Source organism: Montipora capricornis, chromosome 3 (genome assembly GCF_036669925.1).
Source record: "Montipora capricornis isolate CH-2021 chromosome 3, ASM3666992v2, whole genome shotgun sequence".
Classification (NCBI taxonomy): domain Eukaryota; kingdom Metazoa; phylum Cnidaria; class Anthozoa; order Scleractinia; family Acroporidae; genus Montipora; species Montipora capricornis.
Window position 1 is genome coordinate 18,444,102 of NC_090885.1, and position 24,761 is coordinate 18,468,862.

The window sequence follows — 24,761 nt, forward strand, 5'->3', positions numbered from 1 at the left end:
CAAAGTGAGAGACTCGGATTATTTATATCACACAAATCAACTCAGTATCAAGGCAAAATTTAAATGTGGCCTTGTAAATCCCTTTTGATTTACGCAAGTCTAAAGTGCCCCTGTGACAAAAAAAAATCACTTCCTTTTTTTCTTCAGAGTATGAAAGTGTTTGCTTAACACCTGACTAGCAAAATTTTGAGCTTTGATTTTCATCCAAAGGCCGTTTACTTCGAGGGTAAGTTTTGGATTTCACGGTCCGCCATTACTCACGTTCAAAACTGGCCCACTGGACCTCAGAGGGTTGGATCCAGGGAAAAGTGACGTCAGAGGCTCACTAGCTTAAAAGTTCGGGCTTGTGAATGCAGCTTATTATATATGCAAAACGCGAGTTTAAAAGTCTGAAAGCCCAAAACTCCCGTGCAGCATATTAATTCTGCGGCGTACACACGCATTGAATTCTTAAACTGGTGAGCCTTTGACGTCATTTTCTCCTCGATCCAGCTCTCTCAAGATCTTAAAGTTAGTAATGGCGGAGTATTAAAAAGGAAAATTCCAGCTAAAATAAACAGGTATCTTTTTGAAATTAAGGCTTAAAACTTTGGTCGCTTAGTGTTTAGTTAACACAGTTTTGAAATCCAAGAAATGATGTTTTGGTCACAGGCGCAGTTTAAAATCGAGACAATTGCCTTCCGTGGTCGCCACTTAAACCTCCACTAAAACAAGAATACAACTTCAAAATATTTAACATAATGTTTACAATCAAAATTGTTCAAACGTTTTCCAATGGAATCGTTTGTATCCGAAATAAATGAATTTCAAAAACGCTTGTTTTGGTTTTCAAATTACCTGGGCGCCGCTATCTTGAATAATTGTGACGTGTTATGGTTGCTCTTTTGTATTGGCACAACGAGCTTTTGTTTTAAAAAAAATAGGGCAACCATGGCACGTCACAATTATTCAAGATGGCGGCGCCCGGGAAATTTATTTATTTCGGATACAAACGCTCCCATTGGAAAACTTTCGAACAATTTTGATTGTGAGCATTATGTTAACTATTTTAAAGATATATTCCTGTTTTAGTGGAGGTGGCCTTTAACGGCTCACGGGGTCACCATGCAGCTCTTGCAAGTACGCTCTTCGTGTTAACTCAAAACAAGTCTGGACACACAAAAACATGTATTATCACAAGCGGATTGTCAGTCAATTCTCCCCTCGGCTGAGCTGTAGAATATTTCATGTCACTGAATAAGAATAACGTCGACTGTATCACTAAGAACCTGATCACCTCCAGACCACCCTCCCCCCTCCCCCCCTCCCCCCCGATCTTTCGACATGGTCTCAGGCTTCAGCTAACCATTTAAAACCCCACCAACCCCTCCATCACAAACAATAGCACCCAGACAGTTACACTGCAACTAAGGCAACGCATTTTCGGTTATCAATAAGTGCACCGAAGGAAATCTTAACCTCCATATTCTAAAGTTTCTCAAGACTAGGGGAAGAGTATCTCCCGCAAATACTTGTAGTTTATTATACTACTCAGGCAGTCACAGGGCCGATAACTAAAACTAACAAATTCAATTGCTCTATTGCCTCTTCAATATTTTTAGTATTGGATTGAGTACTGTCTCCACTGAACCAGCGTTTGTGTTCTTTTGAACTGGAAGGTAAGAAAGTGGACGAGACCCATATCTTCGGAAAAAAACTCTGGCTAACATTGAACATTCCAGTTTTAAGCCTTCCAGGTGATCTGGTAACGTAATTTGGAGAACTGGGAAAAAAATTTTAACGCCGTATCCCACAACCGCGCGCGGCCTTAGGTGTTGCTTCCAAACTCCCTGCAGTATTTCCATCGCCAAACCTCAACAGATCATTCCGTGTCTACCACATTTCATGTAACTGAATGAACATTCAAGTAGACCCGACGAGCTCTAACCTCGCCTCTGCTATGTTGAATTCGAAAATAAGGCCGCGCGCGGTTGTGGGATACGGCGTTATAATTTTTCTCCCCAGTCCTCCGAATTACGTCACCAGATCACCTTGGTTGTTTTGTACATCCTTTTCACCCTGTACACTTCCCGCATAGCGCGACACGGAATTTGTTGAAAGTCTTCAAAGATTTCTTTCAGTAATAAACCTTTTGGCGACTGCGGATTACATCGGCCCTCAGTCTTAGTTGTGAGGACTTCGCTGTCCTCACCTGACAAGACGTCGGGCCAATATTCTCCCAAAACGGCCCTCGCGATTGGCTAACAAGACAACTTTCGCCCTGTACAAATAATGGTTGGGCAAAGGTTGTGACCAGATACCCAACAAGTGTAATAACTCACAGCTTTTCCAGCAGTGTCAATCAATTCAAGACAAGGTATTTCTCCACTGTAATTGACCACTCGTGCCATCAATGAAATCCACTGGGCGCAGTGACTAAGTTTCTCAAACTCGTCAGTTGCTTCCTTACTCCATCCATCACCTGCAGAGTTTTTAAGATTGCGTGCGAGTGAATAAAAAAAAAAAAAGAAGCAGCCTCCCATACCGAGGGTGGGAGAGAGGGGTCTTCATCACGTTTCACGGAAAATAAAATGGCCGTTTCACATTTCACACACACAGTTAAATGGCTATTTCACGAAAAAAAAAAATTACACAAGCAAATTTCCTTAACGTTTGTGAACAGCTACAGCCGTCTGCCGTAAAGAAACTCATCTCGACCTTCTGAGACGATTTCCAAGCTAATTTTCTTCGTGTTGATTATTGACAGGCTAGCGAGCGAAGGCTCACGTTTCAGGGAATGATGCAATTTAGATGTAGTTGTTGTACCTTGCTCTGCCGAGTTATATTTACAGTCTATTTTCTCGGCTTTCTACTCCCGCAGAACAATAATAATAATATTTATAGAAAACAAAAAGATAAAACAAAATCACAGTTCACGGTTAATTACACACCCGATTCTCATTTCACAGATAATTATTCTCAAAAATCTTGGCTCACGGAAATTGACAAAATCACGTTTCACGAGGAAAAAAGGCCATTTCACATTTCACATTTCACGGAAAATAGAAAGGGCAATTCACGGTTCGGGAAAATACCCTTTGCCCCCTTCCATACTCACACAGCCTCCACATATTTTGGATAGGATATTGCATGACGACCGACGAAATTAATCTCCTCTTGAGAAAGTTCAGTCACAGAAAATGTTTACAATCAAATTTACTTGAATTTTTGTCAAGAAAGTGTTTGTATCCGAAAAAAGTGAACTGCAGAATCGCTTTTTTTGTTTTCAAATTTCCCGGTCGCCGCCATCTTGAATAAACGAGGCGTGATTTGTTGTCTTTTTGTATTAAAACAGAGAAAAATAATCGAATAATTGTGACGTGTTACAGTTGCCCTATTGTTCTAACACAAAGTGCTTTTGTGTAATAACAGTAGGGCAACCGTAACACGTCCCAGTTATTCAAGATGGAGGCGCCCGCGAAATTTTAAAACAAAAACAAGCGATTCTTAAACTTATTTATTTCGGATACAAAGGTTTTCTTTGAAAAAAAATTAGATAGATTTGACTGTAAAGGTTACTTCCTGCGACTTAAAGTTACTTTTTTGTAGAAAAAAATAAGGAGGTTCTCTTTAAGAAGTTGCACAAATGATGCAAGTTATAAACACTAGACAAATTACCCAATTGGGCTTAACAAGTGTGCTAAATCATGAACACTTTGATTTGATTTTGACATTTCCCACCGTGCAGAAACCAATCAGAAGTGGCATGAAACCACAAATTAGCCAACATATAAAATACCATAATACTCTTTGTTTGTCCCTCCAAAATGTTGCATAAGCATTGTTTCCAGTTTTTCTTGGGACCATTAAAAGTCCCAAGAGAAAATTAAAAAAATGGTCATGCAAAATTTTGGAGGGACAAACAAAGAGTATTACAGTATTTTTGATAATATTAAAAAACAGGAAAATTTATTGCTCCTAGACATTTCGGGGTCATCATGACTCCATTATCAAGAAACTAGTTAAATAGCATGCAAATAAGGAAAGGTACAAGATAAGCATAAATTTACAATAAACGGCCTAAACAAACACCTTGGCGCGGATGGAATCCGTTTGCACGTTCAATGTTGGTTTACGAATGCAAATGTATAACATTTCTTTAACAAGGCAATCAAATTTGCCGCTACATTTCGTGGTGGTGTGAAATTGCTCAATGAAGCGTTCAGGCATTTCACTATTGTGTTGGAGGTTATAATGTTTGTAAATCGAAGATGACTTTCTAGTGTGCCCTTCTACGCGCTCGTGTAAGTGACCACGTGTATAACCCACATACCCTGCATCACACAGGTTACATTTAAATTCATAGACGAGACATTGTTGGTTGACAATAGGGGGCTTAAACTCATGTCGCTTAAGTTGTTGCTCGAGCTTAGGGCTTACAAACACTGGTTGGACAGTGACGTTCAACTTGGAACTTAGATTGTTCAGTTGTTGTTTAACATAATTAGCTGAAGACTGGTCCTTATAAAAGGGTAACACCACTCTCACAGTCTCCCATGGTACATGTACATCCAGATGTACATCTGGTGATGAGCAGGGCTCCTGAGATGTAATCCTTCTCTCAACGAACCGCTTGATTGCTTCAGCAAATCTCTGATCAAATTTTTGATATTGGCTAATTAATTACCGCTAATGGTTATGGTTTAGTTTCTCACACATGATTGGTTTTTTAATTGCAACACAATAACATTTCATAACTATCTCTAGTTTTCAAGGTTTTCAGATTTTCATTGTTACAGTAATTGAATAGGACTACAAATGTTAACATAAAAAAATTCTTAAAACTCCACTGTTGAGTAATGTAAATCAAGCTTTTGACGCTGCTAGAGTCTTGATCACAATGAAAAAGATCATTATTTCATTGTAATCAAGACTCTAGCAGAGTCAAAAGCTCAATAATTATTTTTATTTCTCACCACTGTACTTTTAAGAAATTTATAATTTTTATATCATCAAATTAGGCTTGTTGTGGTATTCATTTTCTTTTCATCAATCAGCATAACGTTGGTCAAATAACATTTTCCTCGTTCTCTCCTACATTTTTTGGAAATTCCTTCCAGTGCACATTTACTACGATTCTCAGTTGAGTATGACACTAGGGATGTTTGGTGACAAAGTTTCAGTGTTAAAGTTAACATGTTGTCACGGCAACTTGCTTCGTTTCCAAGGGTTACTTTTCGGGGTTTGACGTCATTTAACTGGTAACGGTCGCCAGTTTGAATTTAACCGTTACCATTTGTAGACTTTGGCAGGCTCATCGCTCATGACGTCAAGGCCCTAAAAGTCACTCTTGGAAACGAAGGAAGTTGCCCTTAACAACATGGTAACTTTAACGCTGAAACTTTGTCACCAAACTTCCCTAGTGTCATACTCAACTGAAAATCATAGTAATGGAAGTATTTTCCTTGTACAGTACTCCACGCCTCTCCCAATAGTTTTAAATTATGTTGATTCTACCATCATCTCAAAAAGGGATGCCACTGTCATACACAAGTACTCTGTATTATTGTGAGTTAAAACTATTACCAGTGGCCTTTACTCCTGCTAAAAAGCACTCTATAGCTTGAAATGGAAGCCTGTTGTGCTCTGATCTGAAAAACAAAAATTATTTAATGATCTTATTTAAGTATTCCAGGAAACAATGAGGGCAGAATAAAACAATAATCTTTTTGCACTTCATTGGCCCCTTAAAAATCACACCAGAAATGTGGTATGAAAGTCACATTCTTGTGATAAGTGGAACAAGTGATAAGTGATAAGTGATACATCTAATAAGTGGAACAAGGACTGAGCAAAGATAGGGAGCCGGTACGTGGAATGAGGGATGTCTGTGGCCTGCTAAAAGCAAGATGGTGGTTTGTTTGACTGACCATGACTGGACGCTTGTTTGAGGAAAAAGCAGATGGCATTCTATACCTGCATTTTAGGTGAGCTAACTTTAACTCTCTTAACAGTGATCAGTTTAAACGATCTACACAAAAATAATACCAGTACTTATCTTGCACACCAGAACACACCGTTACCTCAGAGAGGTTTTTCCCTGGTTATTCTGGTTTTCCCCTCTCCTCAAAAACCAACATTTGATTTGATTTGATTTGTTCTGATTTCATTTGCTTTGCTGCCTCCCCAATTAGTAGAGCACGCGTGCTCATCTACCGTGGCGGATCTAGGAATATTTCAAGGAGGGTGAATTGAAAGAAGCAAAGTATATACTCTGACGAAAGTCCAGACAGTTTAGGCTGCCATTTTGACTTTGTTTATAATTTGTGTTAATAAAATTGCTCACGTCAGGTAAACAGTATCTGTTTCAGCAGAACTAAAAATACAATAAAAAGCAGATTTATAAATACAAAAAAAGGAGCCAAAATGGGGGGTGGCTAGCCACCCTATTTACCCCTCCCCCTGATCCACCCCTGGGCTAAATAACATTGAGACTTAAATACAGTATACACTTAATGTACTGTCCCAAGGGAGTTAGATTTGTTGTCCAGGGAGTCGTGATGTTTCCTGAGACAAAGTTGAGGGAAACATCAGGACTTGAGGGAAAACAAAACTAACTAGTTTCCTGAGGGACCATACATCAAGTGCTTTGTTATATATTGAAACTTTTTCTTCAACAATCGCAGCCAAACATCCGGAGTGGGCAACAACTGCGGAATTGTTTCCCCGTTGGGATACATTTGAATTTGATCAGGGGCACATGAACAACAATCAACCAATCACAGTGCTCATTTTTTCAAGTGAAAGTCTAGGTGTATAACAACGATTATTATTACCTTCTTTTGTTTGGTACAAGGGAATGTTTTTGAGCATGCTGGTAATTTAATGGCCATAAAATGTATAGTTTTTCATTTTATTATAAAAAAGGGGTGGGGGAAGGTTTCTGGTGACCACAATAATCTGGCCACCAAAAAAATTATGTTAATTAAGCAGTCAGTTTGTGCAGATATATATATAAGAATAGTAATTTTGGACCCTAAGAGCTCTGTAAAAACTTGTGCAAAACAAAGAGATTTGTTTCCTGTTTCCTGTTTTTGTAATGACTGTTGGTGCCATCAGTGATGATAAGAGAATGTAACTAAAATGGCAATGCAATAATATTTGTTGTTTGATCTATCAAACTTACTTCAGTTCTCTCAATTTGTCCTTAGAAATCTGACCAGAGTCTCCAAAATCCAAATAGTACAACTCCACAGTGCCATCCTTGTTCATGTCTAAAATGCGTGCTCTGTACCATAAGGAGTCAAACTCAAATGGTGCACAACAAACATCTCCCACCTGGAACAAAAGTAAAATCAGTTAATGTTTACATACATGTACTACAACGTAGTACCAACTGAGTTGACTGAAGACAATATTGACCATTGTAGGCAGACAAGCTTACATTTCTGTGTTAACAGCCCTTTGTCCAAGCAAGTTTATGTGCAGTAATGTATAATAAACGAAACGTAAAGTAACACAAATACATAAATCCATTTATTACACAGTGACACACTAAAAAATTACACAAGGTTAATGGACTGAAAATACAACTGCTTTACAAAGTTTCAAATTCGTGAGTGTGTCTCTCTAGAAATGTGATTGAACTACATCATGCCCTGATCTCAATAGGACATTAACACATTACATGTACAATACATTAATACAACAGCTTTTGCAAACACTTCAGTATAGCTTAATAAAACAAAAATGACCTTACAAGAACTGAATTCTCTGAAGTCTGAAATCTGTAGCACTCAGCGCTTAGTGATATACAAAAAGAACAAAGCAAAGTATTACTAAAGGGCTTCATTTGGGGTTCAAGGTACCAGGCAAATTGACTCAGTGACTGTGGACATTACTTCGTCATCAATGACATCTTAAATTCTCATTTGACCCTCTCTTGTCAGTCAGTACAGAAACTGTGCTCTGCAAGTAATCCAGAGGCCATGGGTTCAATTCCCAAACCGGACAGAGTTTTTCTCTGTCTTTATTTGGGTTTATTTCTCTTACAAGGGTTAATGCTGACATGGATCACACAGGAATAAAGATAGCCCTTAAAATCACACTCTTGATAATAGTTATCTTTGCTGAAATATTAAACTGTAGAATTCCATGTGTAAGCTGCACACATAGATAAGCCACACCCCCAATTTGGAAGCTCGAATTTTGAAAAAAAAAATAGAGAAAACAAACTTTGAAGTTCCAATGAAGTTCTATGAGTAAACAAACAAGGACAAACAAGCACCGTTTCAAAACACTGAAATGGTGGTTGTTATGAGCTTTCACATCAATTAAGTCTTTAGATAACAAAATTTCACTTGTCATAACCTTTATCTTGTAAGTTTACTGTAAAAACTTTAAGATGCTCTCTTGATGCGATTAGTTTCTCCAAGAAAATTCAAAGGCGATTGAAATGACCGAGTGCTTAGTAGCCATGCTTTGAAATGTGGGGAGTAGTGGTGGGAATCGGTTGAGATTTCACATTCGATCATCAGAAATAACCAGATTGCCCCAACCGATCGATCATCGATTATAATCGGAAAAATCTACCAATAAGCATTCCACATATTTTTCATCTAAATAGAAGTCAAAGTGGGCCCTTCCTTCACTTGATGAAAACCAAAATATTCCCACACTTTTGACCTGGCGTTTCCAGGATAGCGAGAGATCTCCAACTCGTCCATTTTAGCCGCCATGTTGGACTCGTCAGCAACATGTAAGCGAGGCATGTCTGAGAGAGCACACTTGGAATTGGGGAGAGATTGGGGAGAGCGAAACAAACATTTTCAAGCCAAAACGAACAATATATTATTGCTCATCTTGGAACAGAGGTGACATTATCTTCCTCTGGTGATTTTTAATTACATTTGAGATCTATTTCAAAACTTATTTTGGACGGTAGTGATACTACAAACGCGAAACAGTGAGCTTGTAATTTATGTTTTGGTTCAGTTGTTTACAAAATACAAAGTGGCATAGCATGCCACATCTTTCAAATAAGCGTGAGATATTTGAAGTGACAACAACACAGCGAACAGGGTACCGCCAGGTAAACACAGTCAATCTTAGATTATATCTGCTGTTGTGACTTAAAGGTTAGGAGTCCATGAAAAAAGACAAATCACACAAGATATTAAACGAACATTTTTATTGATTTTAATACTTTTATTTGTCCCCAATAAATTTTTAATTTTTCGGCGACAATCGATTATGAAAAAAGCAAAGTCGATTGTCGCGTCGCTTGAACTTTTCAATCAACTTTCGATTATTATCGATCATCGGCCCACCACTAGTGGGGAGGAGTCTGGGCATCACAATGAAACGGTTGGCCATTTCTTGCCAGTACTCACAAATGTCTGGGTATTTTCTCACGCGTGGCGAAAATGTTAAAGGTATGCGTCAACGTGACCAATTTAGCAAACAGCTTTGTGGAGGAATGGAGATTGCCTGTACATGTAGGTTGGTGTTCAATTGTTCGAGTAAAGTGAAAGTTAATGACTTGAAAGAACTCTTGGAGAACAATAATTGCAAATGAACACTTCAAGATACAAATGGCTCGTTCAAAAGCCATCACTCATGAAAAAGGCAATGATCAACAACAACATGCTTCCAATTTGTTATACATGTATGTTTATTCAGTGTCATCCTGAGAAGTTTTCACGAATATTAATTAGCCCTTAGAAAACTCCAACACCTGATGTTTCTGTAGATAAGCCACACCCCTGATTTTTTATTTGAATTTTGAGAAAAAAGGTGCAGCTTATTCACGGACTTTTACGGTAAGTGATAGCTTTGGCAAAGGTTTGTATAAATGTACCCTTTCTTGTTACTTGCACATGTTCATTGCTGTAAAATGATATCTTGAATACCCATGGCCTTCGCTCATGTCCAACCTTACAGCTCAGGCAGTAGTAGAGCATTACGGTGATCAGTAATCCCACGGAGGTTGCAGTTTCAGTTCCTACCCTGGACAGAGTTTGTCTTAGTCTGTCCTTGTGTGAACCCATCTCCATTAATGAGGTTCACACTGAGATGAATCCCATGGGAATAGATATCTTACATGTACTTGAAGCATGGTTGGCACTCAAAGTTACATTCTCTAATAAATACCAAAAATCAGAAATATCTGCATAAAATGTAAATCACACAGCTAACCTTGAAAGCATTAAGAACAGCAGTTGATTCTGATGAAGAATACAATGATGTCAAGTCATTTGTGAGTTTATCCAACTGCGGGGAATCTTCAGTGATAATCTGCACCCAAAAGTGACCTGGAGTATCAATGGCTGACACAAATACCTCACAGAAGTCATCTATCTTGGGAAACTGTATAATACCTGATGTTGTGAAGGTTAAAACAACAGTTAACATTATACTTATGCCAGTTTACTAGTATTCTCAAGTACAATGAACAACAATAATATCAATTATAATAAATAAATATAATTATTGATGCAATAATTTAATTTTTACTCTTCAAATGTATTTTTTTGCCACAGACAAATATTGCAGTGAGGTATGATATAGAAATGTACACATATATCGCGAAGTAAACTGCCTAGAAAGCTCTTACGAATTAAGAATCAGAATCAGTGCAAACAACTAATTATTGGTGTTAAATTAGTAGTAGATAATTATTTGTGTTAAATTATAAATCAGCAGCAGCAGCAGCAGTAGTAGCAGTAGTAGAAGTAGTCTTCATTGAGGTGGTGGTAGTCGTCGTCATCATCGTCGTAGGAGTAATAGCATTAGCAGTAGCAGTAGCAGTAGCAGTAGCTGCAGTAGCAGTACTTAGAAGACAGTTTAAGTTTCAGGGTATTTACATTTTACATGCAACTTTTATCAAACTAACATGGGGACACTAATAAAGTACATGTGTACTCCATTATTTTCACACATATCTATTGATACATAAAAGGTAAAATGTCACTAAAAAAGCTAGAAAAGTTACAATGTTTGCAGAGTAGTCTGGTATTGTTCTTAGACTAGTAGACTTAAAAACCTTACATTTAAGAAAATTAAGAACACAGCTTGCAGTTCTTAAACTCCTCTGTGAGAAGTGTCAGATCTTTCTTTCTTTTAAGAGTATTACGCTGATAGGCTCTATATACTGTAGACTTAGTTCTTGCAAGGATCCTATCAGTATGAAAGCCAAACATCCTTGACAGACTGTTTGCCAAGCCAAAATCCCTTGAGAACAAGACAAGCTTGGTCATAGCACAAACTACTGCCACTTTTGCCAGATTTGGGATAACCTGCATGCATCCAGAGTGTTATATTAACAGACAAACATCACAATTGAGTTTTCAATAGGTGGACAGATTTATCTCAAAAATAAAGAAATACACTCTTGGTGAGCTAGGTGCACTTTTGAAGATCTTTCAACAACGTTGACTGGCAAATGAAGAGGCTTGGACATCTTCCAAAGATCTTTATATTTAAGGATCTATCACATGTCCTTCAAGATCCTGTAAGATTCTCAAAGATTCATAGAGATCCTATGAGATTTTCCCTTGGGGAACTGATTTGTCTCTTTGCTTTGCATCATTCTTTCATTGCAACCAATGAAGTAAAGAGAAAAACATATGCAAAAATCTTACCTTGGATTGCATTAAGTTTTCTAGGAATGTGTCTACTCCTGTATGTTCTAACTTCTCCTTTACAATTTCTAATTTCATTGTCCTCGCCAACCTTCTCATCAAGCAAACCTTTAGCACTGGCAATTTGATCAGAAGTCCCAGTAATAAGGCACTTCCGCAGAGGGCTATTCAAATCATCGCCATCACGATCAATTCTTATTCTAGCACCTAAGAAAAAAGAAGGAAAACAAAATATTGGAAAACAAATATTCTTAAGCTAATTATAGTAGATATATTGGAAGTATAATAATAATTATAATTATAGATATTTATACACAAAATTTCTATCATGTGTTTGTCCAGATGTTTGCACCATAATTATGTAAAAAAACTATGTATAATTCACAGCAGCTTGTGACCATAACAAGTATAATAATAATTATTATCATTGATGCAATATTTTAATTTTTACGAAACTTTACTTTAATAGCTGTTCCTGGTGGAATTTGATATGTCAGTGAATAAAATTCATGAAATAGACAGAAGTAACCAGAAATAACAGATGGCACTGCAGGGTGAACCAATATAATTCATAACACCTACTATATTCATGTTATTGCCCTCATTACTGTCACTCTTCATTAATAAAAAAATCATGCATGCCAGTTTCAAAATTATTAATTTTTTAAAAATTCTCTTCAGGTTTCCAGGGAAACTCACTCAAATTCTCCTTTTGATCCACAGAGGCTCAAAGTCAAGTTTAATCTTTTCAAATGAATTTCAATATAATTTAATTAAAATTTATTATGTTGAAATTGGGCTACAGTCAAGACTTCTGATCCACCATCTTCCAAGGCCAAAATTAACAATATCCTTTTCAAATCTTCTTCATTTTTTTAACTATGCAACTAGTCTTGTTGGGAGTTTACACCTTCACTCTTGTTTACTTTGAAACTCTAATGGATTCTTCAGGACTCTCTTTAATCCTTTCATCCACGACGGGGTTCCCCAATGGCAACTAAAAATTAATTGTCTGGTGTAAGACGGAGTAAAATCTAGAGAGCAAGGGTTAATTATCTTATGCTTTCATCAAATTTCTCCCACTCTTTTATTGGTTTCACTAATTTTCTGCCCAGTATTGATAAATTTAAATATTACTTCTCTGTCTTGACTCTAATGAAATCAGGTTTGTGTTCCATGTTTGATAGGGTATTCCCTGGTTTAATACTATTAATAAAATGTTATTACTTTTTTGCACAATTATGTTGACTTTGTGATAATATTTTGATTTTATGGACCATTCCTGTTCAAAACCGTTGTATTTGAATAATTAACTAGATTTACTGGTATTGTCCATCAGGCTTTTACCTCAAAGTAAAATATTCAACTTTCAGACTTTTTGAGTTTGGCACTGAAAACTTTGGTTTTAGACCATTTTAGGCTAAGATTAAAACTTTACAACAAGGCTACCAAAGTTACAGAATAAGACTGTTGTTTTAGGAAACACAAATACTCATTTGATTGACAATTCAATGTTATATTTTCCATATAATGGTACTACAGGTAGGTCCTTTATTTGGCTTTCAAGCAATTTCAAAGAAAATATATATGTAGTAGACTTAAAATAATTTCGGACCGTGCATGGGGAGGGCAGCTTTTCACACTACGAATAAATTAAGCTGAAGTGTACTCACAAAATGTAAGCACTGTACACATTGTTTGTAAACATTCACAACGAGAAACTTGTTCACAGGAAATTACCAACGATACATACCTGAGACGTGACTCATATGTCGTATTGTTTGTCCTCCTTTGCCAATTATTCTTCCACAAGCACGCTGGGGCACATAAACCTCCTCCGTTCTTATTACAGGTTGTTCCGCTATAATTTTCTTGACCAAAATTTCCGCTCGCTTTGCCATTTCACGTTCACCTTGGATAAGGACAATTCTCTCCTCGTTCGTGTTTTCGGCACCATCGTCCTCATCCTTCAAATTTACACGGGCCCCGCTATCTCTTTCTATCTTTTTAATATTTGCTCCAGACTTTCCAATGATGGCCCCCACCACAGAACGAGGTACTTTGACCTCGATTGTTCTTTGATTTGCAGAGGCGACAGTTTCGTTTTCTTCCGCTGTGTCATAGCATAAGTTTTCTTGTTCCTCAAGATATTGCGAGTTTCGGCGTCTCCTGTACCACAAATAGAGCAACAATGCTACCACTGGAATTCCTAGAGCTATTCCTGCTCTTTGTTGATTGGATAAGGAAGGCATTTTTCATTTTGTTTCCGCAACACGCCTCCAAAGTTTTTTTTTTTTCCTGTGAATGAAAAGTGTCTGAAACAAGCAGGCCAATGTGGTTTTTGGCTATGCCACCTGGCCTCGAGGTGTTGTTTATTTATTTCTCAAACACCATCGTACACTCATCATCGTTATCCAGCCGGAACCTGCGAAAATATAAAATTTTCCTTTCTAGCCAATTATGGTTGTCACAAGAAGGGCCCAACAAGAAAGTACGTCATTCTTACCACAGCTACCTGTCTTTCTTCGTGGTCATGTTGAACATGGAATGGGACGAGGAGGCAAAGATATGGGGATTCCTACTGGTGAGACCTGCATGTCACGAAAGCCAACAATTAATAACAGATCTAGTAAAATGGGCCTTAGATGACTTGCCTATCGTAGAAAGTTACTTTTTTTAGCCAAACATTGTACTCAAAGTAAAAAGAAACACCATATTCGAGGCTGAATGTGTGCAAAAAAATCCCATCGATGTGCATGATGGGCATACAGTCAATTATTAAAGATCACCCAGAATGTTTACTTCTCGTTTCATCTTAAAAGCATAACTCTCTTTTTGGTCATTTTCAGTCATAAAAAAACACACTGGCCTCATATTGGCATGTACAAGCTTGTAATCTAGCCGATTCGTTGCGCAATAGTAAAAAGAACATATCTGGCCTGCGGTCTGCCGGCCAACCTCAGGCGCAGGTGTTCATTTAAAAGTTTTTCACGCTTTCGCGATCTTGTTCGTGTTCTCTCGGAGGCTAGGATGCCTTCTGATCTAAAAACAAGTTGTTTCCCGTATTTCTCTCGTGGGGAAGTAGTAAAAGGATTTGGAAGAGGCAGCAAGGAATTAGGCATTCCAACCGGTAGGAGAAGATTTTCCATTCAGATTCACCGATTTTAAAGTTCCGCAATCTTAAGTTTAATTTCAGTCGATTCTACAAGATTATTTACGATGAAAAAGTACCGATATTTGGTATTACTCTCAAAAAAATTCACCTTTCGTTGTATGACGTTATCATTTGAAATTTGAAATTTTTGCTCAAGCTTAGAATATCCAGAGGTTGTTTGTGTGTTTCCACGTGGGAGACCTTCAGATCTAGACCTTCCTTACTGAACATAAATGTTGCACTACAATGATAGCAAACTGTAAATGTTTAATTAAATCAAGTCTGGGAGAAATTTCTTTGCTTTAATTCTTTTGCTATTTATTGGGCTGAGAGTACTGAAACTGGTTTTGATCTTCTCCCCCAATTCCTGTTAATGATTGGAAAAAATGCAGTTTACAAACCATTCATATCAGTGAAACAGCAGTACTGCCCCCTATAATTTCCTGACAAGTTTAGGCATGCTATCGACCAGTTACTTCAAATTATATAGTCCTTGAATAATATTTTACCCTACATGTACATACATGTATTTACAAGTGAAGAGGATAACCAGTTGTGAATTCATAAACAGGAGTCAAAGGTGTGGGATTCTAATCGTGGAAACGAATACATCCAAAGATTTATGAAGATCCTGATAGTTTGAGTGATGAACAGCAACTTGTGTCGTCTTTTCACAGATTATTTGGTTTTAGTTTTGCCAAAATTGTCAAGCAAACTGTCTTCTAAAAGATGAAAGACAATTCACAAAAAAATTGTACTTGAAATTTCATATAATTATTGTCTCTATAAAAAAATTATTGGTGCCAATTGCTTAAGACAGGTAAAAGAGCAAGCACCCCTCCTCAGGTTGCTGTGATGGTTTCCTGAAAATGCCTTTATGTTTGTCATTCTGTAGTCTAACTGTAGCTCTGAACATAAATTTGCAAGGATGTGCCGATACATAAACAGGGGTTTCAATAAGCACCGACAGCCGACGAAAAGTGTATAACATTTAAATCGTTAATTTTCCTTTTGAAATGGTTTTCCAAATTGTTCTTCGCTGAAAATTATCAAAAGGATGCGCTTAATTGCAAACTCTAACGGCCCCTTGTTGATACAGTCGGCTACTTGACTTAAACCAGCTGCCTACTTCAAATTTTATTGAAACCCCTGCATAAAATTAATGTCTCCCCCTCTTTAACACCCCCCAAAATCTTTTGAACATCTGTCATTTGTGCATACACATGCATGTCAACATGTGTGCAAAGGTGGGTAAATTATATATTTTATTTTTTTGGGCATCTGACAGCTGTGCATGTAGAAATACCCTGCAACTGCAGAAAGTTGTTTCAGCAAACATAACAGCCACCTTGGTTTTTAAAATCAAACCTTTAGATAAGAAAAGGTGAACGCTCTTTTGTTCAAAACATTGTTTATCCTTTTTCCGCAAATTTTTACTGTATGTACATGTATGTTTTCTTATTAGTCAACTCACTTAGTTTTAATCTTCGATTAATTCGGAGTAGAATAATAGTCGAACGAAGGTTGTACTCTCCTAAGGCAAGTCTTTCCCTTTGCAGCAAATTTTCCTGTCAATGTAGTGGATAGTTTACCTGGATCCGTAGGCACTGGGATTTACTATGGCTGGGCAAGTGTCGATAAAGGACCTGTATACAAGATGGTTATGAGTATAGGATGGAATCCATACTACAAAAACACTAAAAAATCAATGGTGAGAATCAAGTAGTTTTCCCTTTAATTTGCAACATAATTGTTTGTGTTAGTTAACACAAGCAGCCCGAGGCTCAGAGGGTAAAAATTATAAGGATTTGTATGGGAATCCCGATAACAAACACTCAAAAAGATACTTACACACAAAAGTTCTCAAGCACAAATGATACTACTCGGGGCACAGATCAACTATTTGCCCTCTAAAAGTCATGCGATTGTGCTATTGTTGAAGGATGCAATTCATTTTGTTGCATTTAAGGGCTTACAGTGTTCAGGTTTTTAGCTGATGTTGTATCATTCTGCCTTTATCTCAGGAGACACACATTATTCATACTTTTGAGGAAGATTTTTATGGAGCAGAGCTTAGTGTGGCTATTGTAGGATTTATTCGACCTGAAAAGGATTATCCATCTCTGGGTGAGTTATAAATACTTTAGATTTTGATGTTCATGTTCCTAGTAATCTTGTTGTCTAACCCTAAATCTTCCAAGGGAATGACATGGGTGGCTTTAAAGTTCTTATGACTCTTTTGTTCCACTGTTTTTTAACTTTTTATCTAAATATTTATAGTGTCTGGAGTGTACACTGTAGTACTTCAAAAAATTTTCCCTCATAGTGCATCCAGGCATTTTAGTGGGCCTTTGATTTTTGGCCAATCCAGTTCAAGGGTAATGGTAACTAAGCACGTCAAAGTAGTGAAGAATGTGATTCCATTCCGAACTGTCAGGACATTCACGGCATCCAAAGGGTAACTATTGTCCGACATTTCTATAAATGAAGACTTAGCAAAAAGCTCTAGATTTTCAACAAGACTTCTATTCTTACACTTTTGAACATTTCTTTCTGAAGAGGTGCCATCAAGTTACTTCTTTGACATCATTAGTTACTAGGGCTCAACTGGCTTGGCCAATTTTTTTTGCGTATATATCAAATGCCCGCTAAAACCCATGGATATTTTTTTGAAGTACTACACTCCAGACACCATAGATATTTAAACGAAAAGTTACAAAGATGGGGACAAATAAGCTTCATGGGGATTTTGATAAAGATGGTGACCTACAATGTAAGTATGTGTCTGACATCTACATTTGTAGCTACATTTTGTGCAACAAATGGCACAAAAACCTTTGCAATTAGCTGTTGCAAGTATGAAAGCACCCAAAGGAAATTATTTCCAAAATTGATAATAATAGGAAAAAACCCACAAGCTAACGCTATAAAAGATTCCTTTTAGTTTGTTAAATTTGGTTGGAAAAAGTGGTGTTCTGCACTCCCAGGGTGATTATGAACCAAATTTCAGCCCCAGCGAGAAAGCGAGGGAAACTCCCAGCTAGTCGACTTTGTGTCGCTGTTTCCCAGCCAGCAAAGAACCTCCTGAATCTTTAGAAACTGCTTGCCAAACCAGTTTCTTTTTCTTTTAAACATACAATACGTTATGAAAATTGGTGGTGCTCGCTATGTTGATGAAACCAACAGGCATTTCTACACACGTGCAAATGAGCACCTTTTCTGGGATAAAAATTCTCATATTTTCAAGCATCTTAGTTTTTCTAAAAATTGTCACGATAATTGTGATGTTTCTTGCTTCAAAATTATTGATAATGCTACTTCTTTCTATCAACTCAAAATCAAGGAGAGCTTCCATATTGAGCGGTTGAAACCCGAACTCAACAAACAAGTTGATCATGTCAGTTTAGCATTACACTTTTAAACTTTTACCATCATGTCAGTTGTGTTCTCTATAATATTGTTGTTTCGTTTGAATTTTACCTACTTGCAACGATCATTTAAATCTACAAAGAAATCAAAGAATCATTGTTTTGAAGATGATGTTTGAAACATCGAAACATATTCCGAAAATTCAAAAGTGTGGTTGTATTTTTTAAAATATTAGTAACACTTGTGCTATCCAGACCATTTGGAGATGTTGAATTAAGTTGGAGCCCTTTGCCACCCAGTTTTTCAACATTGTTAGGTACTGTATGTCTGTTCATACCAATCAGTCTTTAATGATGAATCCATGTACTCTCAGGAGCCTGGGACAATACCAGGCCTCTGTTGAAGCTTTGTTGAAGATGTGTTGAAACTGTTTGCCTCCCCAGTGGTCAACATTGTTCAACAGCGTTCAACAAAATCAAACAGTTGTTGAAGCAACCAGGCTTTTGTTAATATGTTATGTTTCATTTTTTTATTTCATGCATTCATGTTGTTGAATGATGAAGCACCAAGTTCTTATTTTGTTTCATTTCAGAGGCTCTTATTGAGGCTATTCGTGCAGACATAAAAGAAGCTGAACAAGCTCTGGAAAAACCGGAAAACAAGTCAATTTCAATGCACAGCTTCTTTAGTAAAACAGACACTGATAAATCCAATGGTTGTTTATCAAATTCTGATGAAATTCAAGTGAAGTAAGAATCAAATTCAGCAGTCCTTTTTCTTGGAATGTCATGTCATTCTTATGCTTTCTGCAAGATGGCGGTGGTAATTTGGGAATCAAAGCATTTGTCTGCGCTGAAAGTTACACAGTCGCGTTTAAGAAACAGTAACTTTTCAAGGCTGCGACTTATTTTTAATGACAAGAGATGTTGGGCTTCCAGAGAATCCTTCACAGTCTCACAGAAACTTGAATCAAACCAGGTTAAACATATACTCCCAATGATTTCACTTGAGGCATTGATGTATAATGTTGGAGAGCAGGGGTGGCGCTGTGGTGAGAGCACTCTCCTCCCACCAATGTGTCCTGGGTTCGGTTCCCGGACTCAATGTCGTATGTGGGTTGAGTTTGTTGGTTCTCTTCCCTGTTCTGAGAGGTTTTTCCCTGGGTACTTTGATTTTCCCCTCTCCACAAAAACCACTATTTAATTTCAATTGATTTGATTTGAGGTAATGTCGTTAGTGTCCCCAATTCAACCTCGCTCCCAGGGTCTCTCTTCTCTGCCTCTATTGTTGAAAAAAAAGAAGAGAAGAGAAGCGAGAAGAGAGACCCTGCGAACGAGGTCGTCCCCAATTAGTGCTCTTGTGCTAAATCCATTGACACTTAAAGGAGGCTCGAAAGGGTTTCAACATTTAGAAGACACTCTTTTTAGATCGAATGATGCTATGAAATTGTATCACGTAATAGGAATGTTACGTAACCATATGAAACACTGATTATTTTCAAACAAAATGTGATCATTATTGTGATGTAATAAGTTACCTTGGCAATGGGAAAACCCAGCAAGACACCCTATAATTTGGATTTAGTTGCTCGTACCTGTGATTAAAAGGCCACAGTGAAACTTTTGGCAAAGTTTTTAAACAAATTCTGTCAAGCAGATTCAGAGCCACCTTAAAAAAATCACAGAATTAAGGGGGCTCTGAATCCGCTAGAAAGAATTCTTTTAAACTTTGCAGAAAGTTTCATGAAGAGACCCGACATAGTCAATCAAACGTTCAGTAATCAAAATCAATCGAACCCAATCGCTCGACTGAGTTCGATTGGGTTCGGTTATCGAAAATAATTGAACTCACCCAAAATTTTTGCCAATCGAACCTTTAGCATAAAACTGACCATTCTGGGAGCGGTGGTAAACGCTTACTGTGCTTCCCCAAAACGCGGTTAAAAGAGTGAAATCTTTCTGGACCAATTCTATTGAGGGTGGAAGCTCATCAACTTTTGCATGCCGTTTTGTTTTTCTGACGAACAAAATCGAACTAATCGCGTCGATTTTGTTTGATTGCGTTCGGTAATCGAACTTAATCGAACGATTGAGTTCGATTGATTTTTAGTTCGGCTTTGTTCGATTGACTACGCCGCGAAGAGAATGGGGAAATATGAAAGTATTGGTTTAAACCCTCTTTTCCTCTTTTCCTTGCAGTTCCATCCCTAGCTTCTTTCCAAAATCCTCTGTGCCCTCCTCTTTCTGACACCAAAGAAAAGTGGTGCCCCTTTACACATACGGTATTTTATTCACTCAAAGGAGCAACTACTTTGATCATAATATTTATTATTATTAGTCCATGTTGGGTTTTTGGGGCCTTAACTGGTAAACAGATTTTTGTGCTCGTAACTTGAAGAAGGGGAGAGATTTTACGTGGAAAGGGTTGCATTTGGTTGCAATCCGCTTAGTACATTGAACGCAAAAAATAATTCGCAAATTTGGTCTGTGTGTGTCTTAAATTTATTAATTTTGTACAATTCAGTGGAAACTGCACCTCGTGTATTAAAGCAGACATTCTTTATGATGTTTTTTAGCCTTATAAAAAAAGTTAAAAATTACAAATATATCTATCCTGATTGTTGTACCCCTCCCATCCTCCACCTCTGGGGCAGACTCACCCAAGAAAGAAGGTTTTCGTCCCCTAAAGACCTTTTAAATGCAGCGCATGGATGGATGTTTTCTACAATCTCGATCTTGCACAGCTATTTTCTTCTGGGCTTTGCTAAGGCGGAGACGGGGTGGAGAGTGTTTCAAGAAAGTCCCGGAACTTTCGGCCGTAGTCAAGAAAGTAAAACGTTTTAAGTGGTGAAACTTTAGAACGGTTTTGTTCTCGTTATCTTGAAATCGCGTTCACAGAGCAGATCTCAATTTTTACGAATTACTTTTCGGGGCCGATAAGTGTACTGGGTTATTTAAAAACAGGCCCCTAGCGTCGAAAGCGCTATTAGGGAAGTTCTTTATTGGAGTTCTTGGAAAAAAAAAAGATAAAATAAGAATACGCAGAATGCTACCAAACGAAATTTTAATGTGATTAATAAATCCCTCTTGCGGAAATGCTCAAATTAACAAAATAAAAGCAAACATGGGTTCGATTTCTTTATAGCAAGAAAGGAGAAAGTAGGCAAGAGGTGAATACTTATATTTAGTATGTACTAAAGCAGTGCAGAGCGTTGAAGGCGCGCTCTGGTTGGCTACTCATATCCTGCGTAGAAAGCGTTCCGCTTCGAAACGATTTTCCGAAAACTGGCCACGCGAAAGTTGGGGCAAGAGACTGTCTCTTGTCCAACTTCCGCGCGGCCAGTTTGCGCAGGAACGCTTGCTACGCAGGCTCGGCTACTCAAACTCTGCAGTAATCACCTCCGAACAACTCGTGCGGGATTTGTGGCTAAAATTATTGTAATCGTTACAGGAATAAATGCGGTTAAAATCATCTTTTTGTGCCATAGCATCTCACTGTTTTAGTATATACTAGAACAACTATTCACTCCAGGGTCGGTGGCTAAGTGGTGAATATTAACCTGGCCGTGAAGCGGTGAGGTAAATATCAACCAATAGCCTCCTCCACTTTGGTAAATAGTTGTTAAAGGGGGACTCTGACGAAAAAACACGATTTTTTAAAAAGTCTCAAATCCTCGAGGAAACGCCGCCAAAATGTTGCTTACGCTTTTCAAATAATGAATGTAACTTACTTTCACCAACATTTCAATGTTATTACGTCGAAATACTTGTTTTTCATAGCATTCGCCATTATTGGTATGTTGCCTGCACACTTATTCGAGAAAGCCTGGAGCGAGGACTTATGACGTCACTTACTAACCCTAACCCTAACCGTTTGCTCGAGGATTTGAGACTTTTTAAAAAATCGTGTTTTTTCGTCAGAGTCCCCCTTTAACTATAGTATACTTACATAGGCGGATCTAGGATTTTACTTAGGAGGGGGTGCACCACTAAGGAATGGGGTGGCTGATTTGTGACATTTAATTCTTCTTCGAGAATACCAGTTTTATTAGAAAGCCACTGGTCATCTCAGAGAGGGGGTGCGCACCCCCTGCACCCTCCCCCTAGATCCGCCCCTGACTTAATTATCTAAATATTGCCTGTTGTGTATGCAGCAGCTAACATTTGTAACTTAAAAGTGTCGATGGTCTTGTTGTATAAGACGCCAAGTAAACATACCCAATTCAAATCCTTTAGGAATAAAACGTTTTGTTCCAAGTATTTCCATGTCATTTAAAAGTGAATGCTACATTATCGTGCAAATGCAACACACAAAGAACCTTAACCCCAAGAGATTTAAATTTGGTACAAAATTGAGTTAACCTAATCGGTCTATTGTCTGTTTGTCCGTCTGTTTGAGCAACGATGCCGTCTACGCTGAGAGTGACACGAAAAAAAAAAACAAAAGGCATTTTGCCACATTTTTTGCCGTCCTTGTCCTGACAATTGCAATTAACGAGGCGACCAAATAGTTGAGGTTACGTGGAGATCGTTAACACCCAAGGGTAAATTTTCAATTTTTTCCCCAAACTTTCACACCATTCATACCAAGTTTGTTCCAAGACGGTTTGCACGCACTTTAATGTTGCACTGCTTGGGAAAATCGAGGGTGGTTGAATAAAGCGTAGTCGTCGTCCTTGGTTAAGCAGTTGCCTACATTCGAGTAAAATAGCTAATAAGTGTGTTCCCGTGGGGTGAGGACAATTTGCGTCCTCAATGTTTCGTAACAAAAATGTGACACCTGTGAACTAAAGAAACGAATTTGATCAGCAACGGGAATAAAATCGAAAGAATAAAAACGAAGAGAAAAGTAAAAAAAACGGTGTATTGTAAGGGGTTATCACTTTCAGTATTAACGGCCACGGCCGATAGAGCTCATTTTTCGTTGCCATAAGCGATGTCACTAAAATGAAACTCGACTCACCTTATTGGACTTAGCTTACGCCAATTGGCACATTGTTCTTTCAGTCTTTCCATATCTCATGGTTATCTCTAGCAAATTATCAGAGAAAAATATTCGATATTTTAGCCATTGATCTTAATTGCGATATTGGCAAAATAGTTCAACGATATTCTCCTCTTTGGTGTAATATAGTTCGACGTTTATGATAATAGTTAGAATAAACTTTCGAGTTTCTCTGCTTGACCGTTTAGGAAACCCTAATACTGATCCTCAAGAGTAGAATTCGAATTTCTTGCACCAAAGAGCTATGCGCATAAGGAGGATCGGAGTTGCTGGTTTAATCACCGAGAAACGAGCATGGAAAATTCCTCTTATAACTGGACTCTTTACCTGCATCTTAGGACTGTCTTGTTGTGGAGTTGGATTGAAATTGTTAGAATTCAAGAAAAGTCCAAGTTTACCTCCGATAATCGCTGGAACTCCGGTACGTTAGAACCACTGTACTAACTGTAATTAATCTGTCGTTTTTGAAATAACGTATTTTGACCATATATTTATAATAGAAGTCACAAGTGAAGCGAAAGGCAAAAATCATGGAATTTGGAAAATCATAGTCGATTTTTGCATTCTTTCAGCTTCAAATTCTTGAAGTTAACGACATACCTCTCCAACGTTTTGCTGATAACACTGTCGCTTGCCTAGCCAAATGCACGGGCCAAATGTTTCCGATTTCTTTAGCCTGGCAGCTTCAAGAATCATTCGTTTCACCTTCATTTCAGCACTACCCGTTGTGAAGCGAAGCTTGAATATATGTAAGCTAAGCTAAGTATACTGTCAGGGGCACCCAACGATAATCTTCGGGAGATTCAAACTCACGTTCTAAGAATTTCGGTTCTACGTTGCCGGACAGCTACAGATTTCTTTACTAAAACATCACCTAAAAGGTTCGCAAACAGGGAAAACTAGTCCCTTACGTTTTCGGAGGGGTATTTTTTTTTTGCAATTTTTGACACTTAAAAAGGTCACCTAGCGGTATCGGATGAGCAAATGGTTCGGATGGAAGTTCTTAGAAGGTAACGTTCAGCTAGCGAATTCTGAAATGAAGATCGATATCATTCCCTATAATTTTTGGACACTTCAATTTTCAGCTGAAATATCCGAACAGATCAAATTCTTCTAGGTGATAACAAAATCTCTTTAGACAGGAGCCTAAAAACGTCTCTCAAAGGCTTTTGGCTTAATTTGCTCGTTGGGTACCCTTGTACTGTGGTGACATGGTACCGGTTCTGAGAACTGAACTTGTATAGAATACGCAGTGAAGCTGGACGATTTTCTTTATGCGTTTTAACATTCAGCCTGTTTGCAACAATTAATAAATGAGTAATCATGGCGATTGTTGCTCGAGATGTGTCAACTGAAGTGTCAAATTAATAGCTAATGAACAAAACACTTAACACTCTCCAGAACGTTTGCATGCTAGTAAATAGCTTTTGTCGCTTCTGGGGTGTTTAATTCAAAGAAAAGTAGATGGGGTAATTACATTACTTTGAAAAAAGAGCTAAATTTGTTTGTTTTGCTTAATTAGGGATATAAGCAGTGGAAGAAACCAAAATACCTACAAACTCATCAAAGTCAACTAATTTACACAGTGTTAACAATACACTTCTGAATGCATC

The 24,761-nt window shown here is 37.8% G+C and overlaps 4 protein-coding genes and 1 long non-coding RNA gene across 6 annotated transcripts in view; 2 read left to right on the forward strand and 3 right to left on the reverse strand.

The window, feature by feature from the left end:
* LOC138040819 (uncharacterized) overlaps positions 1–14,018 on the reverse strand; it is a 19,519-nt gene extending 5,501 nt beyond the window's left edge. The window contains exons 1-6 of the mRNA XM_068886485.1: positions 13,375–14,018; positions 11,622–11,828; positions 10,177–10,358; positions 7,166–7,317; positions 5,566–5,630; positions 2,322–2,461 (exon numbers count right to left, since the gene is read on the reverse strand). Of these exons, the coding sequence (XP_068742586.1) occupies positions 2,322–2,461; positions 5,566–5,630; positions 7,166–7,317; positions 10,177–10,358; positions 11,622–11,828; positions 13,375–13,873 (1,245 nt within the window). The 5' untranslated portion in view covers positions 13,874–14,018. The remainder of the gene's footprint in view (positions 1–2,321; positions 2,462–5,565; positions 5,631–7,165; positions 7,318–10,176; positions 10,359–11,621; positions 11,829–13,374) is intronic.
* LOC138041734 (uncharacterized) lies at positions 3,890–5,304 on the reverse strand. The gene is made up of 2 exons (XM_068887463.1): positions 5,273–5,304; positions 3,890–4,654 (listed from the first exon to the last, which is right to left on the reverse strand). The coding sequence occupies exons 1-2, from the start codon at positions 5,302–5,304 to the stop codon at positions 4,060–4,062; spliced, it is 627 nt and encodes a 208-aa protein (XP_068743564.1). The 3' UTR covers positions 3,890–4,059.
* LOC138040829 (riboflavin kinase-like) lies at positions 13,997–20,709 on the forward strand. 2 transcript variants are annotated; one of them, XM_068886503.1, is made up of 4 exons: positions 13,997–14,205; positions 16,335–16,486; positions 16,800–16,902; positions 18,737–20,709. In XM_068886503.1, the coding sequence occupies exons 1-4, from the start codon at positions 14,082–14,084 to the stop codon at positions 18,895–18,897; spliced, it is 540 nt and encodes a 179-aa protein (XP_068742604.1). In that variant the 5' UTR covers positions 13,997–14,081; the 3' UTR covers positions 18,898–20,709. The 2 variants fall into 2 exon arrangements, with proteins under 2 accessions (XP_068742604.1, XP_068742605.1); XM_068886504.1 differs by lacking the exon at positions 13,997–14,205 and adding an exon at positions 14,588–14,751.
* LOC138040834 (uncharacterized) lies at positions 18,736–24,190 on the reverse strand. The gene is made up of 3 exons (XR_011130697.1): positions 23,749–24,190; positions 23,107–23,174; positions 18,736–22,930 (listed from the first exon to the last, which is right to left on the reverse strand). It is a non-coding gene; the product is annotated as an uncharacterized lncRNA (long non-coding RNA).
* LOC138040820 (uncharacterized) overlaps positions 23,271–24,761 on the forward strand; it is a 7,667-nt gene continuing 6,176 nt past the window's right edge. The window contains exon 1 of the mRNA XM_068886486.1: positions 23,271–23,569. Coding sequence (XP_068742587.1) covers positions 23,393–23,569 — 177 coding nt within the window. The 5' untranslated portion in view covers positions 23,271–23,392. The remainder of the gene's footprint in view (positions 23,570–24,761) is intronic.

Bases quoted from the DNA above. Each gene is read 5' to 3' on its own strand.
- LOC138041734 (XM_068887463.1), bottom strand. From the start codon at position 5,304: ATGAGCGATGAGCCTGCCAAAGTCTACAAATG. The intron at 4,655-5,272 runs GTAACGGTTAAA...GTAATTAATTAG, and splicing joins CCTGCCAAAGTCTACAAATG to CCAATATCAAAAATTTGATC.
- LOC138040829 (XM_068886503.1), top strand. From the start codon at position 14,082: ATGGTTGTCACAAGAAGGGCCCAACAAGAAAGTACGTCATTCTTACCA. The intron at 14,206-16,334 runs GTGAGACCTGCA...TTCCCTTTGCAG, and splicing joins AGATATGGGGATTCCTACTG to CAAATTTTCCTGTCAATGTA. The intron at 16,903-18,736 runs GTGAGTTATAAA...GTTTCATTTCAG, and splicing joins AAAGGATTATCCATCTCTGG to AGGCTCTTATTGAGGCTATT.